At 39.7% G+C, this 20,390-nt stretch overlaps 1 protein-coding gene across 1 annotated transcript; it reads left to right on the top strand.

Moving 5' to 3' along the window:
- Nucleotides 1-560: 560 nt before the first annotated feature.
- On the top strand, nt 561-20,185 carry LOC149259973 (uncharacterized). The gene is made up of 5 exons (XM_089419431.1): nt 561-1,188; nt 2,007-2,141; nt 2,260-2,348; nt 19,323-19,457; nt 19,584-20,185. The coding sequence occupies exons 1-5, from the start codon at nt 780-782 to the stop codon at nt 19,674-19,676; spliced, it is 861 nt and encodes a 286-aa protein (XP_089275557.1). The 5' UTR covers nt 561-779; the 3' UTR covers nt 19,677-20,185.
- The last annotated feature ends 205 nt before the right edge of the window (nt 20,186-20,390 follow it).

Below are 20,390 nucleotides of genomic sequence, written 5' to 3' on the forward strand. Positions count from 1 at the left end.
CATATCCAAACTTGTGTACTATCAACATCTCAAGTGTTATGTGGCTCATGTAAGATTTTCTACCTGCGGATTATTATTATCAATAATCTAATTTATATGAGTAAACTAATTATAAATTTATAATGAGATGGAAGTGAATAATACACTTACTGATAAAGACCCATCCCAGCTTATGTGTGCTATCAACATCTCTCAAGTGTTGTGTGGTGTGCTATCAACATCTCTCAAGTGTTGTGTGGCTCTGGTTCGGCCATTGACATCTCATGTAAGATATTCTATCTGTGGAACATTATTATCAATAATCAAGTTATCATCCAACCTGTATTTGACAAAATTACTGAAAAAAAAACCAGATGCTAATTAGAAGATAGCGTAGAGGACAAAATCAAATGAAGGATACCGTGACGGATGAGTATTGCAATGATAGTAGCTACATTGTCCACTACTTCAGTTTCGTATTTTGATTTAAGAATCCACATCCACATCTATCTCTGACTTGGAGTTTTGAACACCATAAATAACAGGTAGCCTTTCTGGAAGATACAATAGATTTACAGCCACCACACAATGTTTATCTCTCTCCGTGGTGTACAATAATTTGTGAGGTCGGAGGCACGCCAAATAATCTCCCACCCTAAAAGATATCCAACTGTCGAGCCTATTAGGTACCTAATTCGTTATATACCACGTCAGATATACAATGTCAGTGATCCATTAACATTTGTTATGTGCAGGAAGCATTAAGATATTGGGTTTCTTCTGCGGAATAATCCAATCCAATGCAACATCTGATGGCAGCTTGTATTGATAACCTGTCTGCAGCTTTTCCATGCGACAGAGCGCAAAATGCGAGCATCACCAGACCCTCTGGCAGTACTGCAACAAAACTTGGGATACAGCTGCATCCTCAGAAATTTAGAATCTACTGCCGTATGAAAAACAGACACAGATCACCATTCAAGATATATCCACGTCAGCCCTTCAGAAGCTCAACTATAGAAGATGCTCTCATCACTTCATGGGCGCTTTACACCCATAATGCACCGAATTCTTCAAAGGCAAGTCCTGATAACAAATCCCCTCCATCTCATCAATCCTTGGAAGGTCCGCCGGGTTCATTCCAGCATGAAGATTCGAAGCCAGCTGAAGACGGTCCGGAGAACACCATTCTTATTGCGGAATTTCAAGGTTAATCTTTATCTCATTGTGATGGCATTCATTGATTTTTTGTTTTTTTCCCAATTTATTTTCTTATATTTTCCTCCACATTTCGAAGTTGGAGAAAATTTCCATGGTTAAGCCTGAAATTCTCAGAACACAGAGTAAAAACTATTACAATATATACTGCTTATAAGCTCTATATCATTTGCGAAAATTGAATTTATATGAAGATGATAACATTCATTTCTCTCAACCATCCTGTATAAAATTTAATACCCTCACAAACCCAAATAAACCCTAGGTTCGAGGTTGCAAAGTTCAGGTGTTCGTAATTGGAGTTCCAACCATGCGGATCATCTGAAGATGTGCATCCTCAAGTTCCCTGAGCACTAATTTGAATATCGTACCGAGTTTTTCAATGTTTGGGTATATATATCGAACCCGGATTAGATGGGTTTGTGCTGGTATCCATGTTCAACACAACCGCTGCACAGTTTAGATTCAATCCACTGCTGCACATACATGAATAAAATGTGTGAATGGATTGCCCTCTGCGTTCTGTATAATGCAATGCAAATACATATTTTTAATTGTTTTTAAGAAATATTGTTTATAGCTTGACCCTGTTTAGGCTGCCACATTAGGAGCAGTGATGCTGTCCAGTGCTTGGGCCTGACTTCCACCTGCCTCATCCACATCCATTCAGTTTAGTGATTACAAAGGTTAAAGGTTAGGGTTAGGGATTGAAAATTTTAGTGATTATAATGATTAGGTTTACTGATGAAGAGGTTTTGGACCTGGGTATACTGGCTGTATTCAATACTGATTCGTAAGGTTTTTGGCAGATAGGAATGGACGGAGAAATACTAGAGCAGGGAACCCCTCCATGAGTCTATCACAGAGCCTTGATAGACCGCTTGATGATGGATACACAATGGTAGCCATGGGTCCTCCTGCAGCCTTATCGAGACAGTTTCCAGGTACATAGTTGTCAGTATGACCTCTTGCATTATTATTTCTTGACATCTTCTATTAGTTTGTAAAATGGAGTCATGTGTAAGCTTTGGAAATTCATGATATTGAATTTTAGCGATGTAGGGAGCGCTGGATTGTATATGGCTCTGGTCTTTGCACTTGTGGGTTTCACCACCGCTGGAGCATCTTTGTTGGGGCTGAATTCGTCTCAGGTATCTTCATCAGCACCCTTGTTATGATCGTTTAGGAATCAGATATTCCAATATTGTGTAGACATCTTTATGAAATCACCAAATTTGATGCATCATATAGTTTTGCAATTAACAATCCCAAGTTGCTAAGAAAATGTTATAGCAGACCTGTTGCGAAATTATAATTTACTAAATTTAAAAGCCCTTAGCTAGCATCACAAACAGTGACTCACTTATATGTAGTGCAGATGTAAGCAAAATTGGAGGCTAAAGCCTCAGTCCACAGAAATATAAATTTAATATTTACTACACCAAACCCATCTAAACCTGCATCTGATATGATTTGCAACTAATACTTACTAACCCAAAACCACGTAGGACACGGGTCTTATATGGAACTCTGTGTTGAACAAGGTTGTATATCTCGAATGCTACATTTCATACCTTATCTATTTGTAAAGGTTAAAGGTAATTTTTTGGGTCCCGACGCAGTGCTGTAGGAACCATCCCCTCGGTCCGGAGGTTGGAACCTGGCTCCAGATGGGATTGTTGCAGAAGCACCATGTAATCTGCGTTCTGAAAATTCGGAACTGTGCTTCCTATTTTTTTTCTTCGCTTTCTGTCATTGTGGAACCGTGACTGTTTGGCACACTTCCTGCGTTTTGTCACAGGGTTCCAGCACACTTCTTGCAGTCTGGCACATGGTTCTAAGTCACCTGACATGATGACACAGGACATGGACACAGGAATACAACACTGTGACACGTGACTCTGATGACCCTTAGGACATATTATATATGTGTGTATATATATTTATATATTAAAAAAATATAACAAATTAGTGAATTACACAAAAAAAAAATGAAATATAGACAAAGATTTAATCTAGAAATTAAAACATTTACATGATGATGATATAAATTCAATTATACATACAACTGGTACTACATCAATGATGACAAATTTACAAATACACTAGAAATTGACAGCAAAAGAATATTTTTTTCAACATTTGAAGCTGCTGTTTGTAGCTCCACGACCAACAAATGGAACTCTTGCACACCCGATGAAAGCGAAGGAGGGGGAACATTATCAATGGGGGCATTCCTCTCCTTCCTTTGCCTTTTTCCAGCTGCTCTTGATTGAGCCATGATTGCTATGATATGAAGAAAAACAGACTGCTGTTAAAAAAAAAAAAAGAAAAAAACTGCTATGGGAAAAATGGACTGCTGTAGCAAAAATAAAAAAATATGGATGGCAAATCCACTTACCAGCACTTTGAATCTCCTCTAAAACTGGTTACTCTCACTTACACTCCAAATCCTTCTATAGCTCCAAAAACTTGACCAAATGAGTGAAAAACAGGGACAAAAAAGCAGACACGGGTCTGGAAATCATGACACGAGCCTGAGTCCTGACACATGTCAAACTCATGTCCTGTGCATGAATCAAACTCGTGTCAAGCTCATCTCGTTTTTGACAGGAAAGATATCGGGGGAGGATGTCTCAGGGACAGGACACAAGTTAAACTAGTGTCTGACATGTGTCAAGCTTGTGTCGTGTCTGACACTAAAGATACAGGACACTAAGGGGGGCAGGGAAGTATCAAGGAAGTTAGGTTTCATTACTTTATGATGGTGTATGGAGGAGAGAATAGGAGATGGTTTCACTACTTTATTTGTTATAGATGATAGACTAGTGTTCTGAAATTGAACTTTTCAGTGTTCCTACTTCAGTGCATAGATGGCTTATTTTGTTTTGTCATATTGACAATTACAGTTATTTCAATGATTTAATGGTCTACCTTTTACCATATGTTTAAAAATGTGATGATTGTTTGAAATGCGAGAATGTAGATAGTTAATGATCAAATAACTAATCAATAATATACTATTTTATCTTAATTGTTTTTATATATTTTACAATTATATATATATATATATATATATGCTTTTGAGGCTCCTCGCTTCCAATTTTTTTTTTGAAAATTACGATATTTAACTTCTAAAAACTGCCTCTTCTTCATGCAACCTTGTCGCGGTCATACGCTGCATGCCAAATTTTGGTTTATGCCTTTATAATGTAAATTGTAAATGTAATTTGTAGGTCGCAGCCTTAGGCTGCATGTCAGATTTGCCATATGTTTGTAAAGGGCTTGCTGTTTATAGTCCATGTGGATTTAGGCGGATGTGTTAGGCCTATAATATAAGTAAATTTAAATTGAAATCTCACTCTTCGTGGCAAAATCTAAATCCTGGGAAGCCATGTAAATCGGCATTTTGTTCCTGCAACAATCGTGGCAAAATCTAAATTTCATCCTGGAATTTAATGAGGAGATAAATACCTAATTATTTCTCTTTCACCTGCAACACACCTTCTCTCCTTGCAAACAGCTCAAACAATGCAAGTCAAATGATAAACAGCGTGACTGAAATGAGGAAATGCAGCCTTTTGTAACCCGCGGGAGTCCCTTTTCAGCGAAACAAATCCTGGAAATCGGGACAAGCAGGGAAAAATCGGGACACGTTGGCAAAATTCGGGATTCGTTTGGGATTCGAAGAATCCTGATAGGATTCGATGAATCCTATTTTAGGATTCGTTTTTTGGCCGAATCGTATCCGACACGCCGGATTCCGCTTTGCCAGGCCATTTGGACAAATCATAAATCATAGAAATATATATACTTAGAAAATCAAAAAATAAAAACTTTAAAATAACTCATCATATTAATAAAATTATACTATTATTTTTTTTCCTTGGAAAAAAATCATACTTTCATTCATATAACTTGAAAGAAAATACATTTTGTATATACACTCTTAGATGTCCATTCGCTAGAATTCTGCCCGGATCTTATAGCAGCAAAAAGACCAGAGAGAAAATAAACTTTTTAGTTTCCTGCGGCCCCTATCTGTGTAGGACATACATATTGTTAATTTTAGATAACAATGGTATGTTCTAGGCTTTAGAGCAATTTACTTCAATTTTTCTTATTAGCCCAATATCAATTTCCAGATCAGCAATCACATTAACATTGATAGTAAATGCAGATAGAACATAAACAATAAGCAGAAGACAAGCCAAGACAAGAGGACACAATATTTGGTGAATGCCAGGGAAAAACCCCAATGTGGGGAAGCCCTTTGATCAAATCTTCTTATTATTCTTCAATAGTTCAGCAGAGAGAAAGAGTACATCATACAAAATTTACTTGCCCAATCACTGTCAAAACAGTCCAGTCAAACAACAGTCAACAGGATGCCCTAACCAGAAAGTCAACGTTGGTCAAACCAGTGGAAAGTCTCCTCCAAATGAGTTCGATCAAACCCAGTCAATTCGGCCTCCAAAGATAGTCAAAATCAACCCAAAAAAGTCCTGAAATTCTTTGTCAAACTTGGTCAACACAGAGTCAACGCTGCAGTCAAAAGGTCATGTAGTCAACGGAGGTCAACTTGCTCCAAATTCCTTGGTTTTTGTGCCAAGAGATGCGGCCTCAAAAGATCAGATTATCTGCCTGAAAATCACAGTCAAAGGAGGAGATTTGACCCTCGATCAACGCTGGTCAACGTCCTTGCAAATAGCCCAAAACAGTCCTGTGATTTCTGCCTGTAATTTTCGGTCAACCCAAGTCAACGTGAGAAGAAGAAGAGCTGCTCCTTTGTTGTACGAACCAATGAGGAGAGGAGAGAGAAATATGTGTTGAGTGATGGTGTCCAAATGAGGAAAATGTCTCTCCTATTTATACACAACGTTGAGGATGAAGAGACACATTTGTAGGGCTTCATGAGGCTACATTAGACTTCTGGCCGACCTTGACAATTTGGACGTGTGGGAATTAAATTCAAAATCTCACTTCTTCTCATCCAAACAAGATGATCTTTAGATCAATCTTGCACCTCTCAGAAAGAGGAACCCAATAAAAATATCATCTCCATCATATGAGCTATCCAAGGTGGAGTTTGACCCTAGTTGCCAATTTTAACACTCCCTCTCAACTAGGGAGAAATCCACTTGCCAAACCATCTATCAATCTGTACCATCTTTGACATCCTTGCTCTGCTCTGCTTTGCTAAACCATGAAGAAATAATGAAGAAGTGATCAAGAGTGTATCATACCACTCTCCACTGACAAAAGTCAGTCCTTGATCCCAAATCAAGTTGCTGAACACCATGCATCCTAGTCATAGGGAGTATGGCAGTACACGATGCATCCATCAGTAGTGCTATGGTCCTTAACCAGATTTTCCCAACTCATTGGCTAGATGAGAGGTACCTTCCCATGAGTCCTGGACTCTATGGGTAGGATGTGTGTTGGCGCATCAACAGGATAAGGTGAACCACTCATCCTGCTCATATGCCATAGGAGAAGGTGAACCATTCATCCTATGCCTATGTCAATTGTAGGGGAAGGACTCACCCTACATGCATGTGTCTGGGTAGGGGAAGGTGAACCACTCACCCTACACACATGTCAACCATAATGGGGTATCACAGGGGAAGGTGAACCACTTACCCTGTATCCAACGCACCACTAGGGGAAGGTGAACCACTCACCCTATGGTTGCTCATAGCTAGCTCCAAGAAGTACCCCACGCCCCCAAGAGCTCCCAAAGTTTTGTGCCTAACTCATACGAGACCCTCATAAGAGGGTCATTCCACGACTCCAAGTCTCTCTTGGAAGAATAAGAATTTGACCTTTTTGAGAGGCTTCGTGAGAATGTTCGCAACCTACTCATTTGTTCTGATGTGTTGGAGCCTAATTGCTCCCAGTTGTACCATATCTTGGATAAAGTGGTACCTAATATCAATGTGCTTGGAGCGATCATAGAACAAAGGATTCTCTGATAAACAATTCCCACTCTAGTTGTCGCAGAAGATCACGGTCATATCTAGCACGTGCTCAAATAGCTCACTGAAGAGCTTCCTCAACCAAACTTCTTCACAACAGGCCATACTCGCAACAATGTATTCGGCCTTGGCGGTGCTTAGTGCAATCGATTTCTGCTTCTTGCTCATCCAGGATATAGAAGCAGACCCCAAAGAGAAGCAACATCCAGACGTGCTCTTACGATCCACCACGCTTCCATCCTAGTCAGCATCTGAATATCCAGGTAGCCTCAAATTCCCGATAGTGTATCTCAGAGCATAGTGGATAGTGTCCCGGAGATATCTCAAGAGATTCTTGGCAGCAATCCAATGAATGTGATGAGGCTCGACCATATATTGACTCAATGTGTTCACAATGAAGCATATGTAAGGACAAGAGTTGACCAAGAACATTAGTGCCCGCACAAGTTGACGATACTTGGTAGGGTTTGCCAATTTGGGCCCAACAACACTTCCACATAACTTCTTGAAGTTGAGTTCCATTAGAGTAGTTACGGACTTGTAGTCCACCATCCCACCTCGCAAGTAGCTTCACAATATATTTTCCTTGAGAAAGGAAAACCTCACCTGGCTTTTGCCAGACCTCCAACCCTAGGAAGTAATGCATCAGTACTAGGCTCTTCATCTGAAACTCAAAAGTCAACTCCCTCTTGCATTGATGAATGAGAGGGTCATCACCCGTCAGAAAGAGATCATCCACATAAAGGACTAGAATGAGAGGTTTGTCCTTTTCAACCTTGAAGTATAGTTTTAGGTCAACATCACTTCTTGTAAACCCTAGCTTCATAAGATAGCTATCGATCCTCTCATAGCAAGCCCTAGGGGCTTGCTTCAAGCCATAGAGGGATTTCTTCAACCTACATACATGTGTCTCACAATCTTGAACTTTGAATCCCTTGAGTTGTTCCAAATATACTTCCTCCTTAAGCGAACCATGCAAGAAGGCAGTTTTGACATTCATCTGATGAAGGCTATGATCGAACAGATGGTGGTATATCCGGTTCAAATATCTCAACATAGTCTACTCCTTTCTTTTGAGAGAAGCCTCGAGCTACAAATTTGGCCTTAAATTTCACAGCACTCCCATCTGCTCCATAGTTGATCTTGTAGAGCCATTTCGAAGTGACCACTGACTTATCCTTGGGTCTAGGAACCATATCTCAGACATCATTCTTCATGATCGATTCATACTCTTTGTTCATCGCATCCTTCCAAACCTGATGCTTCACGGCACCTTAGAATGTACAAGGCTGAAATTGTACAATAGTACTCATGGTAGCTAAGTACCTTTGGTACCTATTCGGCTTCTTGCTTTCACGAAATGCCCCCTTTGTGCAATGTGCTTCTCGGCATCTTCAAGAGTATCCTTAAGCCACAAAGGCCTCTTTCTTGTAGAAGAGGGCTCACAAGGAGGTGAATCTATGGGATCCATCGGTCCTTCAACATCTTGCATCAGTATATCAGACGGAGATTCATCGTGCCTTTTTGCATCAACATCATCATTCACCATCCTAGGAATAGGAAGATCTCGAATCTTTCGAAGTGTGGAATCTTCATCGAAAGTGACATCATGACTTAATTCCACTTCCCTTTGACGAAGCACATAGATTCTATATGCCTTCGAAGTTTCACTGTAGCCCACGAATGTTCCTTTCTTCCTAGATGCATCTAGTTTGTTTCTTTTCTCTTTCAGTAAATGAAAATATACGAGACATCCAAAAATTCTAAAATGAGAAACATCAAGTTTCTTACCGGTGTATACTCCTTCGGGTGTCTTGAAGTCCAAAGCTTGATGTGGGCATTGGTTTGGACATACACAACAGCGTTGGCAGCTTCTCCCCATAAGAACTTCGGAAGACCTTGATCATGAAGCACAGCCCAGGTAGCCTCGATGATTGTATGATTCTTCCTTTCGACAACACCATTTTGTTTAGGAGTATAAGCGATTGTAGCCTCCCTCTTATTGCCAACTTCTCTACAATAGTCTTTGAATTCATTAGACTCATATTCGGTCCCATTATCGGTCCTTAGAACTTTGATCTTCTTTCTTGCTTGATTCTCGACCAAGGCTTTGAGGAGAGGAACCATTTGAATGCTTCGTTCTTCTTCTTTAAGAAATAGAATCTAGATCCATGTCTTGCGAGAGAAGTCATCCACAAAAATAGCATAATACAAATATCCACCCAAAGATGTAACGAGCATCATACCTGATAAATCAGAATGGACCAATTGAAGCTATCAGTGGTTTGAGTCCCACTTAAGGGGAATGGTTCCTTTGTATGTTTTCCAGCTTCACATCATTGAAAAACGCCTTCATGATTCAAGTTGAATTCGGGCATCCCCGAGACCATCTTTCGTACATCGGGTAAGGCTTTAAAATGAAGGTGAGCAAATCTTTGGTGCCATAATTTGGATTGAAGAGAGGTGTCACAAATAATAGCTCCCAACAGACATCCTCCAACCTGATAGAGACCTTCTACCTTGAATCCTAGAGTGAATGCATCTCTTGGATTCCTTTGCCAAAGACAAACCTTCCCATCAACGAATGACACCTTAAAACCTTTATCTTCCATCACAGAAATAGAAACCAAGCTCTTTTTCAAGTCAGGTACATATAGCACTTCTTGTAGATGAAGGGTTTGACCTTGATTTAAGTGAAGAGTAATGGTCCCAATTCTTTTCACGAGATAGGTGGCATTTTCCCCAAGTATGATCTCCATATTTGTCTCATTCTCAACCAAGTTTGAGAGAGCTTCTTTATACCCAGTGAAGTGCCTTGACGCACCACTACCAATCAACCAATGGTCCAATGTATCTAAAGGAGAGGCAGTGGAGAGGGCAAAAATAAGATAAAATTCATTTTTCTTTGCAACATTAACTTCATCGTACCTAGAGTTTCTCGACTTCTTGGGAGGACGACCACCTCCATTTTGAGTAGCAGGTGCATTCATTTTCCCTTTCATATTGAACCTGTTGTTCCTTTGATTGCCATTGCCCTTGAAGTTATTGTTGTTATTGTTGTCATCATCTCTTGGAGGATCCTTCTTGTGAGGACACTCTCTAACGAAGTGGCCAAACCTGTTACAATTGAAGCAACTTCCTTTTCTTCCTTCTTTGAATCCCTGCTTGAACCCTTGTCCTTGATTCCTTGGACCAACATTGTTCCTTCTTCTAAAATGAGTGGAGAAGGCAGTAGTATTGTTTCCATTTCAGGGCTTGTCTCGTTTCATCATCCTTGTTTCTTCTTGAATGCATCTGGCCAATATTTCCTCATATCCCAGAATCTTGTCATTGTTAAGAATGGCAGTGTTGAACACATCCCAGTCTCTTGTAAGGCCTCCAAGAGCAATAAGAGAGAGTTCCCTGTCACCAATGACTTCTCCAATAGATAAGAGATCATTCTTGATCTCGGTCATCCTCATGAAGTAGGATTAGATGATTATCCTCTATCCATCTTGGTGTCTTTCAATGTGTTCTTGAGAAAGAGAATTTGATTTGCATTATTCACTTTGAACATCCCAACCAGTCTTTCATACATCTCCTTAGATGTTTCTAAATCAAAAATATATGCAACCAAAGGCTTATGAATAGAATCAACAATAATCTTCTTAGCTTTTGTCTCACCTTTCTTGTACTTTCTTTGAACAACAGTGATTTCATTTGAGGGAGGCTTAGTTATTCTTCCCTTGACATAGTCCATTGCATCATTCTCTTCCAAAGTCAAATCCAAAATCATCTTCCATGCATGATAGTCGGATTTGTCCTTGAGCTTGTCCTTGGATTTGAAGAAAGATGTAGTCGTCATTGGGACTAGTTCCAAGTCCTTGTTCAACAACTTCCTTTAGTGATTGCTTGACTTCACTCTTGCTTGGGCCTTGTCTTTCACCTGAGCTCCGATACCATGTTAATTTTAGATAACAATGGTATGTTCTATGCTTTAGAGCAATTTACTTCAATTTTCTTATTAGCCCAATATCAATTTCCAGATCAGCAATCACATTAACGTTGATAGTAAACGCAGATAGAACATAAACAATAAGCAGAAGACAAGCCAAAACAAGAGGACACAATATTTGGTGAATGCTAGGGAAAAACCTCAATGTGGGGAAACCCTTTGATAAAATCTTCTTATTATTCTTCAATAGTTCAGTAGAGAGAGAGAGTACATCATACAAAATTTACTTGCCCAATCATTGTCAAAACACTCTAGTCAAACAACTGTCAATAGGATGCCCTAACCAGAAAGTCAACGTTGGTCAAACTAGTAGAAAGTCTCCTCCAAATGAGCTTGGTCAAACCCAGTCAACTCGGCTTCCAAAGATAGCTAGAATCAACCCAAAACAATCCTGAAATTCCCGGTCAAACTTGGTCAACAAAGAGTCAACATTGCGGTCAAAAGGTCCTGTGTCAACATAGGTCAACCTGATCCAAATTCCTCGGTTTTCGTGCTAGGAGATGAGGCCTCAAAAGATCAGATTATCTACTTGAAAATCGCAGTCAAAAGAGGTGATTTGATCCTCGGTCAACGCTGGTCAACATCACTGCAAATAACCCAAAATAGTCCTGCAATTTCTGCCTGTAATTTTCGGTCAACCCAAGTCAACATGAGAAGAAGATGAGCTGCTCCTTTGCTATACGAATCAATGCGGAGAGGAGAGAGAAAGACGTGTTGAGTGATGGTGTCCAAATGAGGAAAAGGTCTCTCCTATTTATACAAAACGTTGAGGATGAAGAGACACATCTGTAGCGCTTAATGAGCCTACATTAGACTTCTGGCCAACCTTGACAATTTGCACATGTGAGAATAAAATACAAAATCTCACTTCTGCTGATCCAAACAAGATGATCTTTAGATCAATCTTGCACCTCTTGGAAAGAGGAATCCAATAAAAATATCATCTCCATCATATGAGTTGTTCAAGGTGGAGTTTGGCCCTAGTTGCCAATTTTAACACATATGCTCTACACCAACCAAAAAATTAATTCTGTAATAGTGTTGTTTAGCAACATACAATGTTTTGCAATGGCAATAAATAGTATTGAGATGAGAAATACAATTTATGCTGAGATATGTTCGAAGTGTCAAACAAACAAAAAGAAACCAAAGGTGTATCATGAACAAAAATTAAACATGCGATGCTGGATGGAACTCGTCCATAAAAGGCTAGTGAAAATACTGATAGTGATCAACCCCAACTATCTTTGTTACCTGCCATAGCCTCGGATCCATGACCAAGCCTTCCTTAGAAAGCTTGTCAGCAATCCCATTCCGCTTTCTGAAAACATGTATGCATATAAAAGTATTAAAAACAAGCTTCAGTCTAATGATATACACAAAAATGTGAGCAAGGGAAATGTTCTTGCACACTTGAGTCTCATTGACCCAATTCACAACTAGCAAAGAGTCCCCAAACATTTGAAGTTGTTCACACCCTTTTTCCTGTGCAAAGGCATTGAGGGATCTGCATGCAATTAACTCTATCCAATTGTTGGAACCTAGCCCCAACCCCATCCCGACATTAAAAGGAATGGTGATCCAAAAGATGTAGAACAAAACCCCCACCATAGAGAGATCCATCCTCCTGAGAAGCCCCATCAAAATATCCCCAAGGAATATTGATATCTGGGTTTTCAATTAAAACAATCCTGCCACTCGTAGGAACCTTTGACTGGGGATAGTGAGAGAGCCTAAAGGACAACCTTGTCTCAAACCTCTCTAGGCATTAAAAAAGGGCGAGGAAGATCTATTAATTAAAACAAAAAAGGAAACAGACATTAGACAACTCATAATCTAGTAATAAATGGAACCTCGAAACCCACATGAGTAAGGAGAAGACTAATAAAAATCTAGTTAACACGGTCGTATGCCTTTGAGAGATTAATCTTAAAAACAACACCTTTAGCCTTATGTATTTTCAAGCTATGAAAACCCTCTTGGGCAACTCCAATGGCTTTGTGAATCTGCCTCCCCTCTAAAAAATCGAATTGTTCCAAAGAAATGGACTTTGAAAGAATAGGCTTAAACCTTCTAGCTATAACCTTAGAGATTACCTTATAAACATAGTTACAAAGTGAGATGGGCCTAAAGTCCTCAAAAGATTGAGGGTTGTCAACCTTAGGGATTACGACTATAAAGGTAGAATTGAAGGATGGCAAAAACCTACCATCATGTCTAGATTCATTTACAACCCTTAACAAATCTTTACCCATGGTATCAAAGAAAACTAAGAAAAAATCAATAGGCCAGCCATGAGGGCCCAGGCTCTTATCTTTTTGAGAACTGGAAAGAACAGTTTTTAGTTCTTTTTCAGACACTTCTGCCATCAAACCCCTATTGTCATCTGCCTCCACAAAGCTAGGGAAAAGCTGAGCCACACAGATTGCTTCGACAATAGTAGTACCCTTATGTTCCTTGAAAATGTGCCATATGCAGTGAAGGGAGGCCTTTAAAAGATGAGACCTCTTGGTCATCGGGCCCCAACATACATAAGATTGTGTTTGTCAATTTCCGACCCTTAGCATATGCATGAAAAAAATTGTATTTTCATCACCACAATCAAGCCAAATAGCCTTGCTTTTAAGGCACTAACTAGCTTCCCTATTTGCTAGGATCTCCTTTCTTCTAGTTTCAAGACTGATCAATGCCTCCCTAGAATCCTGAGTGCACAAGCCCCTAACACCAGTACCGAAAAAAGCTTCAGTTTTCTGTTCAGTTTCCACTAAATCTTCCTCCTCCTTCCTACGGTTAGCCTTAGCCCATTCTTTTGACAAAAGTTTAATGTTCTTCAAGTTGTTCACAAATTAGGAGGCAACAAACAATCCAGACCCATCCTCAAAAGGACACCAAATGGCCTTGACCAATACAGAAAAACTCTCGTCTTTTATCCAATTTGAGTTCATCTTAAAAAGGGCTAGCCGACTTATGATTATGTCCCTTAATTTCTAACAGGATGGGAGAATGATCAGAATCACCTCTATCGCACACCCATTGACGGAGAATAGGAAAATTGAGCACCATGGCCTTAGCCACAAGAAACCTATCTAGCCTTTTAGCAACATGACCCTCCCCCCCATGAAAATTCCACCATATGGGCTTGATACGGGCCGGAACAAGGTCAATCATATGCTTAGAGGTAGTATGGTGGGTGAAAAAATCTGTGAGAGAATCAGGTCTGGCATGATCACCCCAAGATTTAGCCGCGCCCAGAGAAAACTTAAATCATTGTCAATAATCAAGTTATCAACATTTAGAAGAGACTTGCCAAAGAAATCATTCCAGAAAGAAACTTGATCCTTATTTGGACCATATAGATTGATGAAAGTAAAAGTTATATCCAATTCCACTGAGAAGCCAACCATGTCGAGGCCAAAGGAGGCACTCCAAGAGTTTTTTAATTGAAATTTCTGCATATCCCACCCCAGAGCTAGACCCCTCGACTGACCATGAACATCCAATGCGATGAATTTCCAGGAAGGGAGAATAGATTCTAAAAAAATTGAAATGCTATCCTCCACCCCAAGATTTTCCTGAAGAAAATCTCATCAGGAAACTCCACCTGAAACAATCTCTGAAGGGCAAGTTTTTTGGGATTACTTGCCAATCCCCTACAATTGAAAGAAAGAACTTTCATTTTGGCACCCCATGGAGGGTTGTTAATGCTCTAAGAGCAACCATCTCCTTGCGAGCCTTTGCTTTTATTGAGAAATATGAGACTTCCTCACCCTACCCTTCGTAGGAAGTCCAGATGTAGAGACCTGACCCAACCCACCATGAAGGCCTTTAGACACAAAGAAGACAAGCCTCAACCTTAGGTTGTATAAGATATCATTGCCATCTGAATCAATAAAAACCCCCAAGAAAGAAGACGCCCTCGGAGAGGAGCAACCCAAACTCCCAGGAGGAATAGAACAAGAGATATTTACAGGGGATAAGGGAGTGAACAACTTTTGAGAAATCACTGAATTTGAACCAAAAGAAAAAAAACCCCAATCTTTTCCTAGATCAGAAAAGGAATAAAGGAGCTGAGAGACAGGAGGAAGGGGATCAGAAGTACCAAGGTTCGAGGTGCTCGCTGCTGACTGGAAGTCTGTGGCCATTAGAGCCAAGGATGAATGTTCCGACTGAGAGACCATCGAAGATGTCAGCATGGAACTAGGCACCGCAGAACCCAGTGAAACCTGAAATTCAGACCCCACACCTTCTGACTGAAAACCACATCTTCGACCTAGGCTGCTCCATTAGTCTTTTGTTTTTTGGCAACCTGTTTGGAAGCTGCAAAATTTTTGAAGGGAACACTACAATTTTGTACTAGGTGACCATATTTATGGCACCTCCTGCATTGGAATAGTAGGCCTTCATAATCTGATACTTGAAATATGACATAGCCCTTTCCAATGTTCATGGTTTCGTGGAGCTTCTTCCAAAGATCCAACTAACTAACACCCTGACCACCGACATATCCTTCGTCTCTTTAAAGGAGTAGTCTGCCTCCAGAAAACAACCCAAGCTATTTCCCAATTTTGCAAAACTCTAGGGATTCCACATGTGGGTTGGAAAAGCAAGGAAACGAACCCACAACAGAACCACATCCAGCTTTTCTCAGCGTGCATCAAACAAAGGGGACCAAGATTTGAAGATTACAGGGGTAGAGTCGATGGACCAAACCTCTTTTGCTGCTATCTCCGCTTCTTCATGTGATTTGAATTCTAATTAGATCCAACCCTTTGCTAACAGGAGGATTTCCAGAACCTCGGAAACCTTTAGGGCCACTTTTTGGTTTTGCCATTTGACGACAATCACCAGAAAAAATTTGCAGCCCCTAGTGTGACCCACCAACGATTTCTTTGCTTCCACAACTTGTGACATCTCCACATCGTCCCCCAAACAAAGATTATATTGAGATGGAGATTTTTCACTCCTGAAGACCCTGGCCTTCTTACATTTTGGATGGTTACCCTTACCTCCCAAGACCTGTGAATTGTTTCCCAACTCCACCTCAAGAGCCGCTGGGCAGGACGCATCATTCAAAGGAACAAAACCTGCCGGAAGCGTTGAAAACTAGGGAAGAATGACATTAATAGAAGGAAGAGCAACGACCAACAAGGGAGCCTTTGAGAAAGCCTCTGTTACCACCGGAAAACTACCATAAGACGCAAATACCAAATATGACGAAAAACCCCCACCAACAAAGGTGAAGGGAAAACCCACTTAAGGAAAACCCATCGCGAAGGACCCAGAAAACCCTAACAACCCTTCACTAGTGGAGGGTGGGACTAGAATAGTAAAACAACCTTCACTTGCAGTGGTAGGAAAACGACGAGTGGTTAAAAATGATTTACCTGAGACACCACCGGCAAAGACTCCAGACACCTGACATTGGAAGACCGAGAGACACCAAAAAATAGATGTTCCTCTGATCGAGAAAACCCATTAGAGAGTGGAACCCTCCTTTCAATATTCCCAATGTAAGAATTGCATCCCTCCCCATAGGGACCATAACCACAAGACCGGACAAAAATAGACCTCCTAAAAGGGGTCAGCAAGTGATAATCAATCTCCTCCTAGTCATCCACGCTCCCACCACTCCGATGGTGCCAAATCAGCAGACCCCAAACCCCCAAGAAAGAATACAGAGAAATTGACTAGAAACAAACTGTTCTAAAAGCAAGGGATACTCTAACCACCACCCATCAAAACCTACACCATCCTCATCACACTGACAGAGGGAAGACGACCCTGCCCTCCAACTCCACACTGTGCAACCTACTCATGGGCAAAAACAACCATCAGCTTAAGAAACCCTAACCTGCACCAGTCAATCTTCCCAACACTGGCATGTTATGAGAATACTCAAACATCCTTGTTGTTTAAGCAAGGGATACTCTAACCACCACCCATCAGAACCTACGCCATCCTGATCAGACCAGCAAAGGGAAGACAGTCCCACCCCCCAACTCCACACTCTGCAACCTACTCACGGGCAAAAACAGCCATCAGCTTAGGAAACCCTAACCTGCACCAGTCCATTTTTCTAACACTGGCATGTTATGAGAATACTCAATCATCATGTTGCAAACATACTTACTGCATTTTTGTAAAAACACTCGTCATTTTCTAAATCCTTTTGAAGATATTTAATGAGAGAAGAAATTCTATTTTCCAAACTGCTTGAATTACTACTAACTTCCCCAATTATAATATTATCAAGTTTGAAATAAAATAAATCAATATAAATCTTACCTTCAAATCATTAAAAATATTATAAAATTATATTTCTATTTCTTCTAATTCTTTCCAATACTTATAAATTTAGAATTAAGCTAAATTTATTCTAAAATTTAAATCTCAACCCTAAACTAAATTAAATCCAAACCCTAGACTGCAGTATTGCATGTCAAATTAAGGGTATGCTTGTAGAACATAAAGTTTTTTAGGTCCAAGCCCTGCATGAATGCCATCATCGGTGTACCTTTGCAAATGGTAAAGAGAAAAAGTAACTTTCTACGTTCCAGCCCTTGGCTGAATGCCAGATTTGACATATATTTGTAAGGGTAAATGGAAAAGGCCTGTGAGCAAGCCACACTTTGCCAGTTCGCTTATACTCTTAGATATGCATCTCAGGCTTCCCAACTTGGAGGTGTGTATTTGACCTGGGTTTATATGGGTCTATGCTAGTGTTCATAGTCAATGCACCAGATTTAATATTATACATGTGAAAAGTATGATGGATCATTCCATTTTCCACCCGTAGAATGCACCTGACTCCTTCTGGTGCAACAAGCATATAAATATAATAAATTTTGGAGATATTTTTACAAACAGTTGCTGCAGCCTTTATTCTGTCTTGTTCCCCGAAATGATAAATCCTTATAGGCTGTAGCCTGTTTTGAATGAGGATAGCTCACGAGCCCTTCAACTTAAGCTAATATAGGGTCCTAGACAATTCTGAAGAATGTGAAGATAAGCAACTAGATCCTGCCAACTATGGCGATCAATCGAGTTGCTGCAACTTCTATTTTGTCTTGTTCCCCCAAATTCTTAAGAGCTGTAACCCTTTTTGAATGAGGATAGTTCATGAGCCCTTCAGTTTAAGCTAATATAGGGTCTAGACAATTTTTTTAGATTTTAAAATTGGGTGGAGTTAGTATAGAGAGCCTGCAAACTAACACTAGCAGTAACTTATATTGCACAAATACTAGCAGTAATTTATAACTTGATAAGGCTTAAGGATATTAGGAAGGCTTACCGCTTGAGCATCATCACAGTGGGTTTATATTAATTTATCAACATGTACAGACTCTACCCCTCTAGTTTTGAACCTATAACCTTTTATAAGGAAGCACATGTTCTTAACCATCCGGTCCATTAAAACTGTACATAAAACCTAGACAATTCTAAAAAATGTGAAGCTAAGTAACTAGATCCTCACAACTAGGACGATTAATCTATCGACACCAGTCCATATGGCCGACTCTTGGGGCAATTGATGCCAGAATGCATACAGCCGAGGCAATTGAGCAAACAATTTGCATTACATAAATCTTAGAACACAGCTAAGATTCTATAAATACATTAGTATATCATTACATGATCCTATACATCAGTCGATATCCAGCAGTCCTTGAAAACAAATAAACAATAAACTTATGGTAGTATATTACTAGTGTCACTCTGAAAGACCTCATGGGTTTCAAGTTGCAGCCACCTTCACAAAGACTATGAATCAAGGCTAACAAGAAAAGTCACATAACTAGAAACAAACACTGCTTATATGAAATGTAAGATTTAAAGATGCTGATTATTCATAGATTTCAAATGAACTTAGCAGTAGTATCTGTATGTATTTTCCAAGTGAACCTAGCAGTTATATATATATATATATATCCGGAGACTTATTATTCGTAGATTTCAGATGAACTTGCAGTAGCATATGTGTATTTTCCAAATGAACCTACAGTTATATATATCTTTCTCCAGAGACGTAGATTAGACGGTGTCAGGTGAAGTTGGGCCATATGTAATTGTAACGCTTTTATGCCCGATTATGATGCAATGCAAATGTTATCTTTAGAAAAGAAAATTTCAAACTAAATAGAAATATGTTGCAGGAGGAATGCAGCAGATGCTCTGGTTATGGCGTGGAGAGGTGTCACTTATGTAAATGCACTGGAACCATAGAATATCAAGGGGAGTTTTGGCATGTCATTCCTTGCCCTCTTTGTTTGGGCTCCTGTATGAAAAAGGTATTTTTTAGCTGCATTCTTTTGCTTTTCAAGTCCTCTAATGTTTTTTGTTGGAACGATTGCATTTATTGATAACTAAAGAAGATATAATGGATTTTATTGACTGACCGAGTATTTGAATTACAGTGTAGAAGCTGTGATGGTGTACGCATGAAGAAGGGTGTGCCTCCCTTCCTACAGCAGGAGCAGGTCCAGTCTTTGAAGAAGAGGAAAAAGTGAGCACATTTTGTAGGAAGTTGCAGGGGATTCCAACTTCTTGTATAAGGCATGCTATCATACCATGGAAGACTGAAGTATATAAGGAGACGTTCAAATTCTAGTAGATTAATGTCATTTCAACCTAGCCATTTAATCTGCTAAGTACTGCTAATTCTAGAGTTGCAGACTCAAAGGCAGCTGCAGGGTTTATCCATTAAAGTTGGATTGCATATTTTATAGTTCATAGAAAAACCCACAATTGCTTTTGAAAATGGTCTAGTCACTGGCCTGAGGTTTGTGCTGCAGCCCATAAAGTTTCTGTTAAATTGCATGTTCGTTTACTCGATGCTTATTGTTGTCCTGACATTCACATTAGCTGCAAGCGGATGTAATGATGATGGTGTAATATGTACATCGAACATGCTTCACCTTTCGACATCTCCAGTTGAAAGGCCATCGAATCCCACCATGGAAATGTATGAATAGCATTCCTGTAATACTATAATATGTGGAGAAGGCTTTTCATCCTATGTCAAGCATCTTTTTATTTATTTATATATGTATATATAAACTCTTCCCTACATAGGCAAGGACTCTCGGCATATCTAATTGAAATTGATGTTAAAGAATCTACATCTTGCTAAAACTGTAACTGCCAAGCATGTCATTATAAAAGTCTCCCGTGTTTTGTTGCAGCATGTAGATGAACAAGGAATAAGTTGCCATTGTTATAAT

Source organism: Pinus tabuliformis, chromosome 6 (assembly GCF_031772625.1).
Source record: "Pinus tabuliformis cultivar Carrire ecotype Pingquan chromosome 6, CPIR1, whole genome shotgun sequence".
NCBI lineage: Eukaryota > Viridiplantae > Streptophyta > Pinopsida > Pinales > Pinaceae > Pinus > Pinus tabuliformis.